General features: G+C 32.2%; 2 protein-coding genes across 4 annotated transcripts in view; both read left to right on the top strand.

Annotated features, from left to right (window-relative positions):
- Nucleotides 1–24,520, top strand: part of LOC113514504 (uncharacterized) — a 408,650-nt gene that overhangs the window by 31,056 nt on the left and 353,074 nt on the right. The window lies entirely within an intron of this gene.
- Nucleotides 15,392–22,352, top strand: LOC113514505 (uncharacterized). Its single transcript, XM_052896854.1, has 4 exons — nucleotides 15,392–15,453; nucleotides 18,103–18,259; nucleotides 20,367–20,461; nucleotides 22,007–22,352. The coding sequence occupies exons 1-4, from the start codon at nucleotides 15,420–15,422 to the stop codon at nucleotides 22,036–22,038; spliced, it is 318 nt and encodes a 105-aa protein (XP_052752814.1). The 5' UTR covers nucleotides 15,392–15,419; the 3' UTR covers nucleotides 22,039–22,352.

The raw sequence follows: 24,520 nt of genomic DNA, 5'->3' as shown, positions 1-24,520 counted from the left end.
TTGCATTGTTGTTTAAAAGCAAGATTCCCCAAAACTGTTTGGAGATAAGTAAAAATGAATATAAATTTGTTTAGTTTTTGTCTGTAACTTTGTATGTTTGTTTATAACACTTTATTGTATTTATTTATTTAAGTGTAACCAATAAAACATACATTTATATCTACTTCAATTACATGATAACATGGTTATATTATAAAAAGTTGGTTAATTAAAGACCGTCTCAACACACTATATATATATATATATATAGCAGTACTAGCATAGCAGTGAATTTACTGGGTACAGAGGAATAACACCTGAATCCTCAGAAATGGCAACGCATGGGGTGGTATTATAGGCGAAACAGTACATTCATGCCCATGGTACTGCTTATGTCTGCAGGCGATGGTTACCACTTTCCATCAGGTGGGCCGTCAGCTTGTTTGTCATTCTAAGTTTCATTTACTGATGACTACATTACTGACTAAAAGATTCATTTACTGTGTAACAATTTTCGGAATTGCCACTACTTAGAAGTAAAATTAAAATCTAATGCTTATATCTGTAATAAATTAAATTTAACAATCGACTCTTTAGATTATAATGATAAATACTTACCATTTTTAAAACACAGTAATAAATGCTTGATGCCATCAGAAAATCAAGTCAAAAAAATAATACATAATACAAATTCACTTGATGAGTTAAGACGTTCTAGAACTACAGTACAGACTACTTTATTAGATTATTTCCCAAGGTCTTTATATACCCGTAAAGCTAAATTAAATAAATATCCTGCATCAGAGGTGACACGTACAGATATTTTACAAATTGACGAGAATAGTTACGTTGATGGTGCTAGGTTAACCCTGACACCACGACTGCGCAATACATCGGAAGTTCGTAATGATAAGACTTTTTTTCGAGATTAATAGTGACAATGAAAATAATATTGTAATAATGCACCAAAATATTGCTGGTATATTAAATAAACAAGAAATATTTCAAATAACTCTAGATGAATTGAAAACAAATGGCACATCTGTAGAAGTTATATGCCTTAGTGAAACTTTTCTAAAGTCCAATGATGAAAAAAACTTACACATACAGGGTTATTGTTTAGCAGATTTTTATTCCAGACCAAATCAACGACGAGGTGGTGTATGCATACTATGTAAAGACCATTACAGTTTTAACAAAATATCCATGCTTTCTGAATATGCTACTGAACGCACTTTTGAGTGTTGTGGTATTAGTATTCCACAAATGAAGTTCTTTATTATATGTATATACAGAATTCCTAAATCTGACCCGCAGTTATTTTTGAATAAACTCGAAACTTTATTAGACAAACTACGATACAAAAAAAATTATAAAATTATAATAGCAGGAGACTTTAATATAAACATTTTAAAAGATAGCAATATTCAGACTGATTATATAAGAATAATCCAAAATTATGGATTTACAATACATATCAATGAACCAACAAGACAACATGCTTGTCTCGATCAAATCATTAGTAATGTTTTCAATGTTATAGGACATACACACAAGGTAGGATTATCAGATCATGAGACATGCCAAACGATCCATGTTCCAATTCTAAAAGAACAAAAGCCGAAGAAGATGTGGTTTAAATTTAAGCGTGACCATAACGAAGACAATATGAATAAATTTGTGCAATGTTTGAGTGGTTTCTCTTGGATGGAGGTTTTTGAAGCAACTAAATTAAATGACGCATTTAATTTTTTTTACGAAAATCTTATTCTTTTTTATAAATTATGCTTTCCTATGTGTAAAATAAAAATAACAAGCAAATCTAAGAATTCTGAATGGATTACGAAGGGATTAAGAAAATCATGTGTCACAAAAAGAAAATTGCGGTTCAAATATTACAAGAAGAAAAATCAAGAAAGTAGGACCCAGTATCGTAAATATGCTGAATCTTTAAAGCAATGTATATATGTAGCACAAAAACTAAATAATAAAAAATATCTAACTAAAGCAAAGAATATAAATAAGGCCACTTGGAACCTTATAAACAAACAAGATCAACTTTATAGGCGAGATAAATATATACATCGACTATATCATGACAATAAGATTATAACCAATTGTAATGACATATGTAACATTTTTAATGACTTTTATATAAATATAGTAAAAAATTCATAATGACAAAATAAAACCGACTAAACTTACTCAAATAAATTATCAGAAAAACAGTATGTTTCTATCACCAACAACATGCGATGAAATATATAAAATCATCATATCTTTAAATAATACAGAATCCGTTGGATATGATGAGTTTCCAACAAAGTTATTAAAAACCTGTGCACATATAATATCTCCAATTTTAAGTTATTTAATAAACTTATCTTTCATAGAAGGGACATTTCCAGATTTACTTAAAATTTCAGTAATAAAACCAATTTATAAGAAATATGACAAACAGTTAGTAGATAATTACAGACCTATTTCCTTGATACCAATAATAGCAAAGGTGTTTGAAAAGGCAATATATACAAGAATCGTTGCTTTTCTAGACAAATTCAAAATTTTAAAAGATGACCAACATGGTTTTCGTAAAGGAAAATCTACTTCTTTAGCTGCATTTAAGCTTATAAAGACAATAACTGAAAATATTGACAAGAACATTGACACAGTTGCAGTTTTCTTTGATATGAGCAAAGCATTTGATTGTGTATCCCATGACATTCTTCTCAAAAAATGTGAAAAATATGGTCTACGAGGACTTGTATTACAATGGCTAACTAGTTACCTAGAAAATCGCCGTCAATATGTCGAAATTAGTGGAATTAATGATCATGCTGAAGAAATACATTATAAATCCAAAACCTCTGTTAATGATGTGGGAGTTCCCCAAGGAACAATTTTAGGACCCCTGTTATTTATAATATATATAAATGACCTACCAAATGTAACTAAACACCAATGCACCTTATTTGCGGACGATTTTTCAGTAGTAATATCACAAACTCCACAAACAGATTTCAATACTGATATCTGTGATACTATTGCTAATGTTGTGGAATGGCTCGACTCAAATTGCTTAGAAATTAATATTGAAAAAACGAAATATATGAGATTTTATAATAAAAGACCAAAAAGTGACCAATTAATAATTACAATTCGTAAAAAATTAATAAATGAAATAAAAGAAATTTCATTTCTTGGTATTACTATTGATAACCAATGCTCGTGGAAAAACCACGTAATAAAAATATGTAATAAATTAAACAGATTTGTCTATGCTCTCTGGAAATTAACCAAATTAGTAGATCAAAAAGCAGCAGTCATGGCATATCATGGACATGTGGCATCAAACCTTAAATATGGTATACTATTATGGGGAAATTCACTGTAAATATTAACAGAGCGTTTATAACTCAGAAACAATGTATCCGTGCCATCTGTAATAAGCGACCTATGACACCTTGTACGCCACTATTTAAGCAGCTGAAAGTACTCACGGTTCCATCAATATACATATTTGAGTGTTGCCTCTTTGTGAAAAAACATTCTTATTTATTTGTAAAAAAAGATGACTACTATAAATTTACTATTAGACATCCTGGAAGGCTTAAGCTACCAAACATAAAAACACGTCTATATCATAGTAACAGTTACTCATCGTGTATAAGAATTTACAATAAATTACCAAATTCACTTACTGATCTGTGTTTAAAAAGGTTTAAAGTCATTTTATGTAAATGGTTAATAACAAAATGTTTTTATACACTGAAAGATTATTTTGCAAGTAAAATGGACGACATTATATAATTGAATCTAGAATGTAGAATATTGTATGCAACACATATTTGTAAATGTATGACGGACGTAACCTACTGAAAAATAATGACATGCATGTATAATTTTACAATAATAATTTGAACTTCAATGTGGCTTTAGTAATATGACTTCTAATTAATAGTTGATTATTAATAATACATATAAAATATATATATAGCATGCCAAGCTGGCTGAATGTCATGGTTACACAAAATGTATAATGTTATCTAAACTTACCACATTCATCGCAATAAATTTCATTTCATTTCATTTCATTTCATTTCATTTCATTTCATTCATTTCATTTCATTTCATTTCATTTCATAAGTTGCATAAAAAAATATAACTGTACAGTAAAGTTTAAAATACCATTTTTACCCATAAAAAAAACCACCCTTAACTCACGCATTTCAGATAGATAGAGATATTAGAAACGGCTGAGCAATATCTGGCTGTCGCTGTCGGCTTTAATACCTTTATTATAATTTTGTATGTTAGCACACTAGGTTTATAACATGTATTTGGCTTTTGCTGTCATAATGTTAGAATTATGTTTAATGAATAAATAAATAACAGCACATGACATGACATCAACTAAAAATACAAAATATCTTCAAATTATATCTTGTAGTGTGCTTTGTATTTAATATTTCAGTAAATTACAAAAGCTCGCAATAGGTATATGATTCATAAGTAATGAAAGCGTTCCAGCTGCAGGAACGTTATACGTACCAATTCGACACTATCAAGGGATTGCACTATGCGAAGCAATTTGAAACTGAAAACAGTAAACCCAAAATCCGAAACAATTTGAAACAAACCTAGCACGATTCGAGTGTTCACTCGAAATAAAAAAAAAAAAACCCTCAAAATAATGTTAAACATACCTATACATACAAATTTATAGTTATAATAGGATATTTTAAAGAACGTACACTCCACTTAGTACCTTAGTGCATCCCTATTACAGAATTTTTTATAATTTTTCACATATTACATCTTATTAGACTTATTAATTTTTTATCTCAAATTCATTACACTAGTTAAAGTCTAATTTCAACAAAAGCTAACTAAATGTTCGACTCGATACCCACTTTATGGAAGGCGATCACTGCAATCCTATTTTCTTTAACACCACATTCCATATTGTAATTTGATAATGAATACGAAAAAAATATGTGAAATGGCGCGAAATCGAAACAAGTTTTTAAAATAATAAACGTGTTCCATATTCAAAATAATTAAAAAATTGAAAGAAACAAAAGTTTTTATGTAACAGTATTTATGGTCAGACTAGTTACGTACTGGGGCCACGTATACGAATTATGATTATTACAAAAGCAAAGGAGACGTCATTTCATTTAATTCATTTAATTGTGGGTATGTTATTATTTCAAAAGTAATAAAACTAAGTTTAATTAACTACATCACCCACGTTAATCAGAGGCTACTGATTAGTAGACAGAATTAGTTGCGTAGTGTGGTCCAACCCGGAACCGCATCGTAATATGTGTTAATTAAACTGAACTACTTACCCAGAAAAACATTGTGTAGCATGAAATTATTTTATATAAATACACAAATTTTCACCTGTAACTTTGTCCACGTAACCGAAAAATAGTCTATGCCCGAAACATAGTGTTATGTTTTTTCTTTCACACACAACTAAACTATGGAACGAAATCCGAGCAACAGTATTTCCGAACAGATGCAACATTCAAGAAAAGAGTATATTCCTTTTTAAAAGGCCGGCAGCACACCTGCAATGCCGCTGGTGTTGTGGGTGATCATGGGCGGCGGTAGTCACTTACCATCAGGTGAGCCGCATGCTCGTTTGCCCCCTGTGTTGTAAAAAAAAAAAAAATTGAAACATTCGAGAAAAAAGTTAACTGGCTGTTGATTCTGACGTTTTTTAGAACACGTATTGTTTTTTTAAATTTGTTTTGTGACAGCTTCTTATAAAATATATCTCTTTTTTTATAAAATTGAGAATAGATTATATTACAAATACATATACGTTTTATTACTGCATTCTGCTGTTTACATCACAGGTCAACCTCAACGCGGTTCTTTCAAAAATCCACAATACTTCTCTTTTTTTTATTAATTCACCACAATTGGCTGAGATGATGATATGTTCGATAGTGGACAGATAATAGCTGAGATGATGAATTGGTCAACTGATTTGCTTTCATTCTTCACTGGTTTCCCGCGAACGTCAAGCTAGCATTAATAGATATTTAACCTAAACGGGGTTACTATTTAATTATCATCCATTTACAGAGTAGTCTATGCCGTTCTTTATTTAAAATACCATGTGTGTATCTATATATTCGTGATCAATTTCATGATGATTGGTGCCAATAAGGTCGTAATAAAATAAATAATAATGAATAAATAGGAATAATAAAAATAATTAATTTTATAATAAATTTCTTTATTTTTTCATAAATGATCGTCATCATATCGGTCGTTAACTGTCCACTTCTGAACATAGATTTCCCCCATTAGATTTTGCTAGTAGTTGCCACTCTTGACAGATGGGTTGGCAACCGCAGTTATGTTTTGGTGATATTTTAACAGAGCAGCAGCCCATCTCTTAATCGCCTCTTACGATACCCACGGGGAAGAAAGGGGTGGCTCATTCTATGCCGGGACCACACGGCGACCATGCTTGAACGATACATAGCAATAATTAGCTAATTATATTTTTGCAATCATCACAATTATGATATAATAATCACATTGATACGCAGTTCACAGGTCATGTAAACGGAGCGAGGGAACTCCCTATCACATAGTTATCATTTAATAAATAAAAGCACTAGGTAACATGAGATAAGGCTATTATGTTAAACATTAATTACGTATTATGTTATATTTAACTAGCTTTTACCTGCGACTTCGTCGTGACCGTGAAATGTTCACTAAGCGGACTAAAAAGAAGCCCATGTTCTTCTTTATCCCAAATACCAGAGGGAGACTGTATAAAAATGTTTTAATTTGGGTACTTCTGTCCTATTCGTGTTTCAACCGTAAAACAGTTGTGTTTGCATGGCTATGTTTCAGTTTGAAGGGTGGGATATGGCAGTGAAATTACAAGGTACAGAGGAATACCATCTTAACCCTCAGGAATTGCAACGCATGGGGGGGGGGGTATCATGGGCGAAACGGTATTCTCTGTTATGTTCATGATACTGCTCATGTCTATAGGCGACAGTTACTACTTTCCATCAGGTAGGTCGTCAGCTTGTTTGCCATTCTAAGTTGTATAAAAAAAATTAAACACTTTATGCTGCCAAATAGATATATTTAATTGTACAAAAACAGCCTGTAGAAATAAGGTTATTCAAATTATAAGCAAATAACACGTTGAATCTCTCTGCATGCTTTTTAATCTAATGCATAAAAGGACCTGATTCTGGTGTTTTGAGTCGATGTAACATAACAATTATATATATATATGTATGTATGTATGTTTATATTTACACACTACTGTTCGCTATTCTAAGTTGCACAAAAAATTTTATGTATGAGTCTTCATGATGATCAGGTTAAGCCATTAAAATGTCAGGAGGTAACAAAGAAATTCACTTTTATATATTTATTAATATTATAAATGTAAAAGTAAGTTAGTTCATTTGTAACATGTTAGCGTCATAACGGCTTAGCCAATTGCTATGAAATTAAGTATACACGTACTATATAGTATGAAGACGGTTATAGGCTACTTTTTATCCCACCCACATAAAATATTCCGGTCACGCGGACGAAGTCGCGGGTAAAGCTAGTTTGTGAGGATTATATTAAGTATAATACGCACATTTCATAAGATTTTTCCTGTTAGCTACTGTTGTAGAGATATATAAAATTACAGAAAGCTGCGGTATAAACGCACAACATGCTAGGCCTCAGGAATTGCAATGAATGGGTGTAACAGTGTTTTTTTTATACCACTGAGTTGGTAAACAAGCATACGGCTTATGAACGCTTGCAATACCAGAGGTATTACGCGCGCGTTGCCGACCCTGAAGAAACCTCTTTAAAAAGAAAAGGGGGGTCCTTTTGAAGAACCCCATGCTGTAGTCTCTTGGGAAAACCTCGGCAAGGAGCTCATTCCATAACCTGAGTGTTCGTGGGAGAAAACATCTTCAGTGTTTTTTACAATATCTATTATATTACCTCCTCCTTAAGGGGGAGGAGGTTTGGCAGTAGTTTCCATGTTTGGCATTTTTGATTGACAACCGCAGTTAGGCGCAGGTAATGTTTTAAGAGAGACACTGCTCCCCATCTCTGGACCAATAAGTTCTCTTAGTCGCCTTTTATGACAACTACAGGAAAGGAAAGTGTGGCCCATTCTATGCCACCAGACCACGCAGAGAACTATTTATAATAAATAGAATCTTAATTTAATTTAATAATCTGTGTTAAAAGGTCACTAAATAAGCTACGACACCATTCATAATAAGAAAATTTTATAATATTATTGACTTTTCTACTTTAATAGTTCAATGAGTTCCTATAAGTTACTTAGGTATTTTAAGTTAATGCACTTAAGGAGAAGCAAGCTAAGTTATAAACAGATGGTTTCGTAATTCGAAGAACGTCTGTTCAGACAACCGATGGGGGCAAAACATTCTATATTGGCGACTCCAAACAGACAAACACAGTGTTGAACGACTTTCTACTAGATGGAGAAACGACCTCAAATGCATTGCATGGATGGAGTCAGTGGATGCTGGTGGGTCGGGACTGTTCCTTACGACAGTCTACGGCAGAGACCTTTGTTCTAGAGTAGACAGTAGTACCAGAGAGAGAGAGTTTGTACAAAAGTCGATTGCTTGGGTACCTCTGTCCCATTCGTGTTTCAACCGTGAAGCAGTTGTGTTTGCATGGCTGTGTTTCAGTTTGAATGGTGGGATATGGCGTGAATTTACTGGGTACAGAGGAATAACACCTGAGTCCTCAGGAATGGCAACGCATGGAGGGTATCACGGGCGATACTCTGTTATGTCCATGGTACTGCTCATGTCTATAGGCGACGGTTACCACTTTCCATCAGGTGGGTCGTCAGCTTGTTTGCCATTCTAAGTTGTAAAATAAAAAAAGGCAATTAACGGTTAAAATGATGATGACGTTGTACTTAATGTACGTTTTCAAAATTACTTACAAGAGATATGGAAAAATATAGTACATATGTTACCCATGTCTTTGCACGCATGGTATTATGTTTCATAACAGATATTGTGTTGTCTATGACATCTTTCATGCGTTGCTATTCCAGAACTGAGGTATTACGCCTCTGTTTCAATTTCATTGTTATATCCCACTCTTCGATCACAACCATTTAAAGACAATTGCTTCAAGGTAGAAACACAAAGGTACCTAAGCAGACGACTTTCGTAAAAAGTCTCCCTCTGGTAATTAGGTATATAAGTATATAATTCGGTATTGGGTAGTTATTCGGGAATTAGAGGGAATAGTATGTCACTATTATACAGGGAATAACATTATTTTTTAGATATACATATTTATCAAAAAATAAAAAACATGTACTACAATGAAAAAAAACTTTAATTAGGTATAATGAATATAAATACTTATATTACAATTATGGATAAGTGGAGCTTAAATATAAATAAAGTATATTGTTCGATGACGCATTTCATAATCAGTCACCGCCTTTAATGATTTTTTGCGCTTGCGCTAACGTTTCGACGGCAGGAGCGGCGCTGATGATCGCATCTCTGATCCTCTGGCCAGCTCGTTCCTGTAAATTACAATGATGATATTTTATTTTATTTTATACAACTTAGAATGGCAAACAAGCTGACGGGCCACCTGATGGAAAGTGGTAACCGCCGCCTATAGACATGAGCAGTACCATGGACATAACAGAGTATACTGTCTCGCCCATGATACCCCCATGCGTTCTCATTCCTGAGAACTCAGGTGTTATTTCTCTGTACCCAGTAAATTCACGCCATATCCCATCCTTCAAACCGAAACACAGCCATGCAGATACAACTGTTTCACGGTTGAAACACGAATAGGACAGAGGTACCCAAGCAATCGACTTTTGTACAAAGTCTCCCTCTGGTGATTATAATTAATGGATTAGTTGCAAGTTCACGATTGGACTTGTTTTTACTGTACTACCACAGAGTTTGGTAGAGCCACAGATAATATAATACCATACTAGTAGAGCAGTAACAAATTATGCAGAAGTAAAAAGTTAGTATTTATTTATAATAATGTAATTATAGTATTTTTTCTAATTAATATGTAATGTATTTGTATTATTAATATTCTATGGTTTTTAGTGAATGAATTGGTAAATATATTCGTATATATTTTAAATAAATAATTATTGATTGATTTTCCCCAAAGAAACAGTGACTTTAATAAGGATTATTTATTTTTAAACAGTTTAATTTTAATTTGTATATTTTATTGTACACAATAATAATACATACAGATATATAATATGTCTAAATGTAATTAAATGCATAAAGGTGGCTTAAGACCTGTAAGAGTTTTCTTCTAGCCAAACCAAAAGTGGAATTTACATACAAAATAACGAGCATTTTATATTTATACATATTCGTCTATATTTTAGTTTACATATACATATGCTTATATTAATTTAAGCTTCAATAGCAACAAAATATTCACTAGAATCCCATCTTACTACTTACTTAATTATTGAAAAGATATTTTTATTATATGAAGCAGAAAGTGTCTCAGTTCTTCTATAAATTTTGGTGCGTATATTACGTTTTAAACCGATTTAATAACTCTTTTTGTACTTGATATAGTTAATTTCCATTAACGATAATAATACTTTTGACCACAACAGAATATCAGTGTTTTGCTCTTTTTAGGGTAAAACAATAAACTGAGTTGCAATCATTTTATGTTACTATGGCACATACATGAATGAAAAATTCTTACTTCTTTTATGTATTTTGCTTTTATTTTTATATGTATTCTTTTACCTCTTTTTACTGTGTATGCCTATCTATGTTTGTTGTTATTTGTGTGCTGTAAGTAATTCAAATAAATTATATATCTATCTATCTATCGAATTGAATTTAAATCCAATCAGCCATTTAATACTGAGTAAGAAATACCCAAACACCTTTACAAACATTCATATTTATAATTTTAGTAGGTTAAAAAAACTTACGATTTCCTTGAAGAAATTCTCCGGTGCCGCCGAAGTCGTGGTGAAGAACATGGCGCAGGCGAAGAAGACGAAGAAAATCTTGGAGAATTTCATTGTAATATTGTTTATGATACAATATGTTCACTGTACAATTGTTAAGCTACTACTATTTACGATCCAAGGAACTGTTTGCATTTATATCGATTGAAAGTAACGAACAGGTTTCGTTGAAATAAATAATCGTTATACCATTTACGATTCTATGAGTAATGATATAAAGATCAATATTTGATTTAATAAAGCTACTGAGTCATGAAATTGATAAGGTGTAATGTATGCAACAAAAAATACTCCGGTACATCCCAGCGTCCAAGTAACGAAGATAGCTTGTAGTCGGACTAGTGTCAGACAAAGAGTTGTTGCTAACTGCAAGAATTATGACTAAACATGTTAATTCTAATTAATCGTAATCCTTAAACCGTAGTGGTGAAGCAATTTAATATTTCAACTTCTAATTTTTAAATATACATTTTTAAATATAAATATTATAGTAAGAAAATAATTATCATTTTATATTCCTTGTGTTATATTATATAGTAATATATAATATAATTAACTGTAAAAAAGTTTTTACAAAAGTCGATTGCTTGGGTACCTTTGTCCCATTCGTGTTACAACCGTGAAGCAGTTGTGTTTGCATGGCTGTGTTTCGGTTTAGCGCAGCTCTTAAATGGGATAGATAGATAGATGGTTTATTCACATAAGATGATGGTATATATTAGCACAATACTAGTGTGGGATAAAACTACGAGAACGTATTCATATTAATTGGAACAATGCGAATTTAAATGTTCATGATGGTATCCGGTTGAACCACCTAGAGGTCAACTTGATAGGGTCATGACAATCAATCTTTTCTCTGTTTATGAATACTATATGAATCCGTGTAATCAATACTTGTTGCTCGATAATTTAATTTTTTGATAATTTGTAGTCAACAAAAAAGCCTTCGACTGTGGCAAAATCAGTTATTTCGATTTGTAAACTAAACTACTGAAGCGATTTTAATAAAAAAATCTACGTGACTAATCTGTAACTATACCCTTTCAGATAAAAAAAAAACATATTGCCAATCGGTTTATAACTGATGGAGTTAAAAAAATACAAACGAATTAAGAACCCACTTCTTTTTGAAGTCAGTTTAAAATCTGAAAACAACATGGCAATGTAATTTTAAGTACGGAACATTGTTGTGTCCTTCTTTTCTAATCTTAGTCTTTAGTTAGAAATGTATAGATAGTAAACAAAAAAAAAAATATGCAACCAGTATCTATCAAAATATATTTCTTTTGTGTATTTTTAATTTTAAATTAAAAAACAAAAAAGAAACAAAAAAAAAATTAAAACAGAAGGGAAAAAATGTTAGAAGACTCGATACGATACGACGAAATTAGGAATAATATAATAGAAGGTAAGGTAGAAGAAAGAAGGGGAAGAGGGAGACCAAGGCATAGTTACATCAGACAGATCAAGGAAGGAGTTGGTGCCGTGTCGTATCAAGATGTGAAGAGACTCGCTAAAAATCGTAGTGAGCGGTAAGAGCTCTTACAGACAAGAGCGCAGCTCTTAAATGGATAGATAATCCTATGTAATATAATAATAATTTACCTTAATCAATATGAAAACTGCACTTTTTCGAATATTAGAAATAAATAAATCAATGAAATCACCAAAGAAACAACTTATACAAATTAAATTAATTTTCACTGCTACATAAAATAAGTCGCGGATACTGCTAGTTGATTATAGCAATTTAAAGGAATCATACTCGTAATGAAGAAGTTAGAGAGAGTTTGCTAACTCTCAAAGAGTCGTTATAAACTAATGACGGAGGTACAAACTTCGCCTCAAAATCATGTTCCAGCTGTTAATAATAATTTAGTCCCTAGAGTTATTTTCGACCGACTCAAAATATTATGAATTATATACTATGTTAATATAGTTTGTGTATAATTATATAGATAGAACATCGAGTCTCAAAAACGGGTCAACCTTTTGTTTTTTAACAATTTGACAATTAGCTGACTCGTTTTATTAACGGTGTTCTATAAACCAATACATAAAATGTATCTCGGCATATTATTCAATAACTAAAATGAGTATTTACGTAATAAAAAGAAGCAGAATTTACAAGAAAATAAATATAGAAGTAATAAAGGAATTACTTATAACTATTTGTCACGCAAAAATGTATGAAAAAGATGAACCTTTTTTTCGAAGCATTTGTATGGCGATACTCTATATAATCTAATATGTATACAGACAATCAGGGCTGCTACTAGTTATTTTTGATTGATACCCAAATGTCATACATTTCATACATTTTTATTTAAATCTATTACTCACTCATTAACTTGTACCTTCATCTACAATCCGGCATAGAATGTGTCACCCCTTCCTTTCCAGTAGGTGTCCTAAGAGGCAACTAAGGGAACTTAATAGTCGAGGAATGGGTATTTTATTTTCTAAAGCAATAGAGATCTTCCACCTGTTGCTAGCATCTTGTGATTAAACCTGTTATACTCGTATCATACATCAGTTTAAAATTTTGATATTTCCTTATATTTAAGCTTCTAAGTTTCACATAAAAAATGCCCAGCTAAATAGAATGACAAATTATAATATGAAACTAAGTAAAAAACATTTTAAATACAAACGTAATTTATATCCATAATTTTTTAGTAATATTTTTTTGTAGTATTATTATTTTTTTTTTGTATTATTATTTATATCTATTAATATTAGAAAAAGGAAAGGTTATGATTTTTTGTATGTTTATCTGTTTGTTTATTGGCTAAACTCAAAAACTACTCAAACAATTTTAAAAGTTCTCTCACCTGTATAAAGTTACATTTACAACGAATATGCTAGGCTATATATCTTATTATAATGTAATAACTATCTTATAACTAATAAAATAAATTTAAGTGTATTCTAGTCTCGAGACTAAGGGTCCTGGATGATTCTGAAACTAGTCGAGTTATCTCGACTAAAATGTACTCTAAATTTCAAAGAATTAGAGATTCCTACGATAGTTACAATAATGTAATCCAAGGTATCATAATTTTTTTATTTAAGCTAATATAAATTATTAATACAATATAAGCGCTGGTACTAGTACCCGTTTTGTGGACTGCCATCTATCAGCGGGGCGGGTATTTGTACCCATTTGGAAAGTACTTACGTTAAAGTGGGGTACAGTACTACTCGTTGGTTGACTTATGAAATATAAGTAGATGTTTGTTTTAAAATTCTCGTAGTTCGAGGCGCTATAAATTTTCAACGCGAATTTACGAGTTCCCCTCGCAAATTTCGCCCGCTACGCAATATCGTCAGGGCTATTAGACAGCCCGCTTAAAATGTGTTAATTTCACTATCTATCTACCCGTGCGGAGCCGGGTCGGATCGCTAGTTTTATTACAATATCACTGAGTATCACATGCATTATTCGTATTGGCAAATTATTTGATTTATCTCTATTATTTCCTTATCATCAAAGCGAACTCTGTGAAGGATTATCGGTAAAAGCTAAGCACTCGAGTTCTCAATATATTTGAATTTATATCAATTGTTTTGCTACCGTGACGTGTGCAGTAGTTTTGTTTTTATTCTGATTATATACAGAGGTTTGTTTGACTGCGTTTCAAGTTTCACTGCAGTGTAAGCAATAATGAGCTGATCTAACGTCTTTGGTATGCCTCGAATTTAGATTAGAGTTTCGAATAATTACGTTACTATTCGGGATACAAATCTCTATCCAGATGTGTTCATTTTAGAACTGGCAAGAAAAAAAAATATATTTTAGCTTATTTTTGTCAGTAGAAAAATAGAGGCGTACAAACGTAACTAAATTAATATGATTAATCTTATTATTGTACTACATTTTAATTTAATAACTCTGAATCAATGTGTATTTTAGTCGACAAAGCTCGATTAGTTTCGGAACCACTCGGGATTCATAACCATAAGCGGCTATAACGTGAGTGCGAATCTCATTTAAAAATGAATTGAACACTCCAATAGTATACAAGATACTTTATAATTTGAATTAAGAACTAAGAATTAGTTATTTAAAAATAGCATTTACTCTGCTACAGCCAGTATTTTTTAATATCACAATATTAATACGGAAACAGTAGTAGTTAGAGAGATTAAACTGTGTCGATAGAATTAAATAATCATAAAATTTTAATCGTATATAATAGTTAAACAATAAATATAGATGAATAAATAGTCTCCTCTTTTGGAAGATATTTAAATATATTGCCTCTGTCATTGCTTTAGAACGTAACGCCCAATTTCCTCTCGCCTACAACTACCACTTGTTTTATGGTTATTGCATTCCGACTGAGCATTAGATTTTATTCTACCCGTATACCTTATCTATAGCATTATGCGACGAAATAATTCCCTATTGCTATTACTCTGTGAGTATTTTTATTTTATTATTATACTGTAGGAGAATTTCTACGTCGTCTAATTTTTAAGCGGTTTACAAAAGAAAGCGATTTTAAATTTTTTGTAGCTAAGTTGAACTACTTTTACTACACGTAAAGTATTTTTTTATATTACTCTATCAATTCTAAATCGATTTTAGTATTTTATTTTAAAATTTTAGTGTCATATTAATTTATTACGATTGAAATCGCCGTTTTTTTCGTAAAGCAGAAAATTGCCTGAAATTGCAAAACACAATTATAAAAATGTTACTCCTCGTTCTAAATTCAAATATTTTATTTCTTCGAACTATTTAACTACACAATTTGTCCTTTCTCAGTGTGTTTTTCTACGATTTGAACAACTTTTTTGCTCAGAAAAATTTATTTACTGCGTACGTATGTATTTCTCATGCACCGCTGCGTTATCTTTATGCCGTTTCCATACTTTAGTTAAAAGTGGTTCGAGTTGTCTCGTTTGATATTTATCAAATTCTATACTAATCTTGTATGACTTCTGTACAACAGTGTTTGATTATTATATCAGTGCCTTAGATTATACAGATAGAGTGTCTCCATACAAATGCTTCAAGAAAAACGGATCAACTTTTTCATAAAATTTTGCGTGATAAATAGTTACGAGTGATTCTTTTATAACTTCTATATTTATTTCGTCTTATAAATTCTGCACTTTTTAATGCGTAAACACTCATTATATTTATTAAATAATACATCAAGATACTTTTTTTGTGTAAGTATATAAAACACTGACAAAAAAACGAGTCAGCTAATTTGACAATTAGCTGATAAAAAGTTGCCCCTTTTTGGATAATAATATAATTTATTTGCTGAAAAACACGGTATACAGATGGTAATATGTTAGGAACAGGCGTGTTTTGCCAAAACAATGGCATGCAAAATTTTAATATTTATTGTTAACTTCTTTTCAAATACTATTAACAAAATATTATTTATGTGCTTATAAAGTGGAATTACTGGGGGGAAAAGGATTGTTAGCAGTGGAGTTTGATATTGCCAGCAATATGCCCTATCAGGTCGACCTCCACGTGGTTCCCCCTGGAAACCACCGTGAACAATTCTTGTTGAATTCGTCACGATGGGCTAACTGGCCTGCTTCATCCTCATCTATCATCACTCACTGGTGCCCCGCCGGTATATACCGATAGCACGGGTGGGGTTACCATTCCATTATCATCCATTAAAAAAAAGTGGATTTATTTTCTAGTCCAACAAGTCCTTAAATTGAGTAATAACATATGTCCAAAAGACATTTGTGCATTACAATTGCCATTTGGAGACTCGGTGCTCTATCTTTATAATCTAAGATAGAGACATCGTTATCATATCGGCCGGTAACTCTCTGCTGTTGAACATAAACCTCCTTCTTGGAGGGGTTTACCAGTACTTACTAACTACACTTGGCAGACGGGTTGGCTGGGCTTTATATATGTTTTAAGAGGGACGCTGCTGCCCCTTCCTCGACCATTAAGTTTTAGTCGCTTCTTAAGACATTCACTGGAAAAGAAGGGTTTTTATTGATGGGTGAAAATGGTATGGTAACCCCGCTTGCACTAACGGGATGCGCTGGCGGAGCACCGGTGAAGGGTGATAGATGAGAATGAAAACAGGCCAGTTAGCCCATCATGATGAATTCATCAGGAATTAACCATGATAGTTTCTAAGGGGAACCGCGAGGAGGTCGACCTGGTTGGGTATATTGCTAGCAATGGGATTCTCAGTCTCCATCACTAACAATCCTTTTCCCTCCGGAAAGGAAGGGTTGGCCCATTCTATGCTAGAGCTACATGGCAATTGTTGGTACAGCACTCGTGCTCTGTAGCTGTCTGCTAACGACATTCTTTTCTACTGTATTGAGTTGGCTGGAAGAGATCTCTTATTCCAAAAAGTTTAAAAATTTACAAGTGCAATAAAGGCTATAGATATAGGTATAGATAGAGTGTCTCTATACAAATGTTTCGCCAATACATTTGTACGGGGATATCTTATTATCCTTGTGTGCGTGAATAGAGTTATTATTATTATTGAGAAATGGGCTATGTTTGGGCATGGTGATTAGAGCAGTGGTTAACAACCAGTGGTCCGCAGAAGCTAAAATATGGTCCGTGAATGATTTTAAATTTAACGGGCGGTTAGCCGTTGGTTGCGGTCCAATGAGTTATTTCTTCTAATGTAATTTTCTATTGAGTTTTTAATCACAGTTTCAATTTGATTACTACAGTGTATTTTTATTATATCTACATATTGGTCCCTGCTAACGAGAATAATATAAAAATGGTTCCTAACCAAGAAAAGGTTGGGAACCCCTGCTTTAGAGACTACGATATGGGGTTTTTCAAAAAGAATATATTAAGTATTTTTTCAGGTTCGGTGGCGAACATGTGACACGTGACTGTGTACTATCAGTCGGGCTGTATGCTTGTTTGCCACCTTTGTGGTATAAAAACAATAAAGGTGCTGTTCATTTCTATAGCCGACAGCTACTTACCAATTTATATTATGTGGGCTGTTAAAATAAATTAGTAATCGAGATGTATTGATCAGCTATTGGCATAGAGTGGAAAAGAAAAACAGGGAAAATAAACAAAATAATTATTACAGTGTTTATAACGATAACAATGGGTTCCGACTACGTAAACAAATCGCACACGAAGCCATGGAAAGTAAGATTCTACCCTAAAAAGTCAGTGTTCAGGAAAGCCGACCTCATCGACAAAGGGTGTACTGTGTTTATCAAGGATTGCCCCCAGTCGTACAAGTAAGATCTGTTCTATTATTTGCCTTTGTATGAATATTTTTATTTTGTTGTATTTCCAAATCCAAATACATTTTTAAAAAGTTATTAAAGTAGCATTTATTAAATAAGCAAAAACTTGGATTGGTCGCCTGGTAGCGTTTTAATAATAATTGTTGTGGTGAATTATTATTTATACTGTATGTTTAATTTATTAATGAAATATATTATTTATGCATCATTTATATAAGTATGTATCTATATAATACAATTTTACCTTTGGCTGTTAAATTGGCTACACAGGTAACACTCTGGGTTTGTTATACGCGTCCGTGTAGCCTACCTTCAGGCTGTAACTGAAAATCAGTGCTTTGTTTTTAAGCAAAATTATCACTGAGCTTTAGCCTATTTGGGTCACTGCAACACACTTAATGAAAACATATTTTCATATTTCATCTTTTGTTTTATATTTAATAAAATGTAAATGTTCTGATTGTATAAACTCATTTGTTGATTTACGTATGTCATAAATGGCTCAAATAAAGTGTTTATCTATCTATCTATTTATCTTTTATTAGTTTTCAACTACGACTTCATCTCCGTGACGGGGATATGTTTACTGACCGAGTAAATTTATTGACCGGAATAAAAAGCAGCCTATATCTTTCTCCATTCTCTATAGTACTTCAACACCAAATTTCATAGTGATTCTCAAGTCGTTAAGAGGTAACGAAGAAATAAACAAACGAACTCTCTTTAATTTTTTTTATTAGTAGGAATCGACTGTCCGGCTATCAGTGGAGTGGGAAGGTCGAATTTTTCTAACGTTATTGGAAACACAATTCATTGGGGAAAATGTACAATTACACTAATAATGAAGTTAATAATTTCTATTTCATAAAAATTATAACAAAAAACGAAGTTTGCCATTTTTTATACATACAAAAGAACAAATTGGCTGGTGATTAATACATAGATGATATTTTGAACAATGGGAAATTACAAAATGTAATTTCCTGTCGTTGGAAATGTTAATTCATATATATTAAATACTTAAGTCGCCATAAAAACTTTAATCACCATATTGGTCCCGGTATAGAATAGCCCACTCCTTATCCCGTGGGCGTCGTAAGAGGCGACTAAGGAAGGGCGAGGGATGGACAGCAGCGATCCTCTTAAAATATCTCCAAAATCTAACTGCGGTTGCCAATCCGCCTGCCAAGCGTGACAACTATAAGCAAAACCCTCCAAGGGAGACGCTTATGTTCAGCAGTGGACAGTTAAAGGTTGAAATGATTGAAGATGAAATATAAATCGCGAAAATTATAAAAAAAAAAAATGATAAATTAAATCTATTTTTGAATAGTGCATTTAAATAAATACACATAAAGTTAACAGAGATTTAAAAGGGTAACTGTTGAGTTTTTTACGAACTTTTCATAATAAATAATAACTTTCCGAACCCTGCATTCATAAAAAAATTACAATTTAAAAGTGTTTGTAAACAATTCTATTTAAATAAAGATGATTTGAATTTGAATCTGAACTACGTTTTTGTATAATAAAAATTTATTTAAATCACGATCGGTTATGTAGTCGTAGATTACTCCATCACAAAAACATATTGATTATATCGTCATAGTCGTAGAATACTGACGGATCTGACAAATATTATATATATAGATCCGTCAGTATTCTACGACTATGACGATATCTACTCTCCTATATCACGGAAAAGGAAAATTTTAATAGTAAAGTTTTTCACCAGAACCCAACCGATTATAGCTATTGTTTTATATATTACTAGTTATATCTCATGACTCCGCCTGCGTGTATCAGTGCATAAAGCATCCTATGTTCTAAGTTAGGATATAATCTACTCGAGTACCAAATTTCGTTCAAATCCGTTTAGTAGTTTTTGCGTAAAGGAATAACAAATATCCATCCATTCATCCAGCATTACAAATTTTCGCTTTAATATTCATTTGAAATTTAATAATAGAGTTTTTCATTATTTTGGCATTATTACAAAGTACTAAATCAAACTATATCACTATTCATGGAATGTAGAATATATTTATATTCCTTCGGTAATGCAAAAGTTAGTAAGAACATACATCCTATTTTATAGACAGAATTTGGTCTGCGCAAGACATTACGACGGACAATTTAAAACTTTCAACAATTACTGTGAAATGGAGTTCGAGAATTGCAATAGTTGGAGACGTGAGTACACAACTTTATATCATTCAAAAACAATATACCATACATTATACAATTTTGTTCGAAACATAAATTTTATATTCGAAAATTTAAAAATAACTGGCGACGTCCGTAACTGTTAAAAAAAAAATAAGACATCAGAATTATAATTTGAAAATGGAACGTATTTTCGTAAGATTTTTTTTTGTTTTTATTTATACCACGATCTGTCTCCTTGCTGGGACAATAAATAGTATGTTGGACGTTTACTTTAATAGCGTGCTCAGTATGCGACCTATGTCGCATCCGAATTTATTTAATCGTTTCTTGGGGCATTTTGCGTTTCAGTCTGCGAGTTGTGTATTACATGTTGTTCATAAGGTCTCTTGCTAATTTGTTAGTGTGTTTTGTTATCCTCTTCTTGTAAGATTGTGTGTTGTAGTATTTGCTATCTAATAATTCTATTTTTAGATCATGATCTAGTTGCTTGTTTGTGACAAACCAAGGAGCATTGGTCATTATTATTAGCATTTTATTGTGGAACCTTTGTAAAATCTCGACATTGAAGTAAGACGCTGTTCTCCAGAGTTCGATTCTATAGGTCCAGATAGGTTTTAGTATAGTCTTGTACAAAAGGAGTTTATTACTCATTGTTGTGATTGGATGCCTAATAACCAGTAAAGCTTAAGTATTTGTAAACACAATTGTATGCGTTTGGTTATTATATGTTTTTGCCAGATAAGTCGTCTATCCAGGCACAGATATTACATAGTTGGATTGAGGGATTTCTAAGTTGTTAAGCTTCACTGGGGGGCAAACACCTTTTTTTAGTGTGAACATGACATTGACTGATTTAGATTCATTAGCTCTTATTCTCTACTTTTTTAGCCAGGATGAAATATTATCTAAATCGGTGTGCAGGATCTGCGTCGCATTTGTTGGATCTTCGTGGGATACTTATATAGCTGTATCATTTGTAAATGTTCCAGTGGTGATATTTTTTGAAGTATGTAGGTCAGACGTGTAGATTAGATAAAGTATTGGCCCTAGTACGCTACCTTGTGGGACACCTGCATTAAAATTTATTAAATATTGTAGTTTATAAATTTTGTAACATATATGATTTTCTTATGAAAATAGTAGTTTTCTTTATTCAGATCCATTATGATGTACAATTTTTTTTATACCACTGCAGTGGCAAACAAGCATACGGCCCATCTGATGGTAAGTGGTTACCGTTGCCATTTTGAACATCGATTTAACAATGCATTAATATCAAACATCATAAATTAATATTAAATGGACGCCCATATAGTATTAATTTTGTTAGATCATTCTCTAGCTTTATACATTTTCCTGTAAACATTAAAATATTAATTTATTATTTAAATTTCTTGCAAGTTCAACACCTCTCCACAAGATGGCGTTAAATGTATTTTTACACATATGACGAACCGTTACAAGATGTACTATAAGCTTGTTTGCTACATTCGTGGTATAAAAAAGAGATACTAGATGTTTCTTTATTTTGTAAATAATTTTAATTACCTAATCAACGTTTTTTTTTAGAATGGAGTATGATCAAGCGAGATCGATGCTGAAGTTTGGTATCACTATCTTATTTCTTACAATTTTAGTTATTATGACAAATATATGGTTATATTTTTATTAATACATTTTACTATTATTTACTAAAGTTAAGAAATGTAATGTGAGTATCATTTGCATTCTAAAAGGATTCTGTACCTTCGCATAAAATAAAAAAAATTGCTTTATATTAAAGTAAAATTATTTTCGACTCATTGTAACAGATATTTCAGAACCACGATAATTCACGAGGTCTATCTGATAAGATACACAGTTACAAATGGGGCCGCTAATCCTCGTTACAATCCCGTTCCCCAGTTCTGAACGTTTACTTGTCCGTACTGCAATATTAATCAAGTATTTCGTCTATAAATCAGGTAACATCGGGCTGTTAATTGCTTTGGAGGCGTGTCTGTAACGTTGTTTATTTTCATACATACATAGATATAATAAAACAGGAACAACAACGTTATATTAGATTATATAGATAGAGTGTCTGCATACAAATGCTTCGAGAAAAGTCGGTCAAGTTTCCCATACAATTTGCGTGATTAACAGTTATAGGTGACTCCTTTATAACTTCTATATTTATTTTGTTTTATAATTTTTGCATATTTATAATCCGTAAAAAACATTTTATTTATTCAATAATTAAATATAGATACGTCAAGATAAATTGTGTGCGTAAGTATATATATAGAACACCGATAAAAAACAAGTCGGCTAATTTGAAAATTAGCTGACAAAAACTTGACCCGGCTCAATGCTGTATCTATATAATCTAAGATACATAACTATGTATACTAATATATACGTATATGTATATATATATATATATATATATATATATATATATATATATATATATATATATATATATATTATATCTGCCCTTCATACGCTTTCTGTTTTTACCTAATGGTTAGCTGGTAGAGAATGCCATATGGCATTAAGCTCGCCATTTGTACATCATATTATAATATGAAATATTTATGAAGATACTTGTTATATAATAGATAATTCATTATATGATAGATAATTCATTATTACCATCATATCAACTGTTAACTGTCCACTGCTGGACATAGGCCTCCATCATAACGGGAGTTTTGTCATTAGTTGCCACGCTTGGCAACAGACTTGACAATCGCAGTTAGCCTTTGGTGATGCTTTAAGAAGTTCTTGGCCATTAAGTTCCCCTAGTCACCTCTTACGACATTTACGCGGCAGAAGTGGGTGGCACCAGATGGCAATCCAGGGCCTGTAGACAAGTGGCAAACGAATTCGTCGATGGAAACGACATCGCTAGCGAGTCCGTGAGTTGGAGTGAGTCAACGGCGTTGCTATCTTATTCGTTCTCACGGACTTGCTAGCGATGTCAATTCCGTCGACGAATTCGCTTGCCGTTTATCAAGAAGGCCCTGGTTTACTTTACATTAATTTTATTTTAGTAATTATTATTCTAGGGGGAATGATAGCCCCGCCGGCGCTATCGGTAGACACTGGCGGGGCACCAGTGAGGGATGATTGGTGAGGATGGACAACCCCTTAACTTCAGGAACGACGAACAATCCAATTCCTTTTCATTACTAACAATCCTTTTCCTCCAGATTATCCTAGTTGAGTACATGCTAAACACGAGAGATGATGGGGGGAAAGGGATTGTTAGTGATGGAGACTGACAATCCCATTGCTAGCAATATACCCAACCAGGTCGACCACCTCGCGGTTCCCCCTGGAAACTATCATGGTTGATTCCTGATGAATTCATCATGATGGGCTAACTGGCCTGTTTTAATTCTCATCTATCACTCTTCACTAGTGCTTCGCCAGCGTATCTCCTTAGCGCAGGCGGAGTTACCATTACATTTTCACCCATCAAAAAAAAAACACGAGAGATGCTCAATATAATACGCCGATATGGATGTATTGGTCCGCGAGAAGTTTGTTAAATTCGGCAGATTATATTGTCGAACAAACATTGTCATGATTCGTTTAAGGTAGGCTTTTTAAAAGTCCGTTAATTTCAAAGACGAGAAAAAAAAAATTGAATAATACGTACATCTTCTTACAATTTTTTTTTCTTTGAAATAAATGGAACCTTAAATCTAAATTTCTGAATTTACATTATTCGTTTAATGGATTTTATAAAATAAAAATACTTGATAAATAAAAGTTCTTTTTAGTTGTGCTATAATAATAATGAAGCGCGCAAAGCCGCGTGAATAAGTAGTGCTTCATAAAATATCGGCCATAAATATCTATTGCTTTGTTTTTGTTTTGTTTTCACAACAAACTATAAAACTTACAAGTCCGCAATGCTTCAGTTTGAAGTTATGTGAGATCTCAGGGTCTTGAATTTTAGGATTTTATTGAGTATATTTTATCATAACTTTGTAATGACAAAATGTGTGAAGTCAACCTTTGTAATATTACCATATGACTTTATTGTATTATATATACATTTTAGAAATAAATTTTATTCATTCATTTATT

This window comes from Galleria mellonella, unplaced genomic scaffold (genome assembly GCF_026898425.1).
Source record: "Galleria mellonella isolate WM207_F2 unplaced genomic scaffold, CSIRO_AGI_GalMel_v1 utg35, whole genome shotgun sequence".
Lineage (NCBI taxonomy): Eukaryota > Metazoa > Arthropoda > Insecta > Lepidoptera > Pyralidae > Galleria > Galleria mellonella.
The sequence above is the reverse complement of the archived record's forward strand: the minus strand, read 5'-3'. Positions and strand labels throughout refer to the sequence as shown.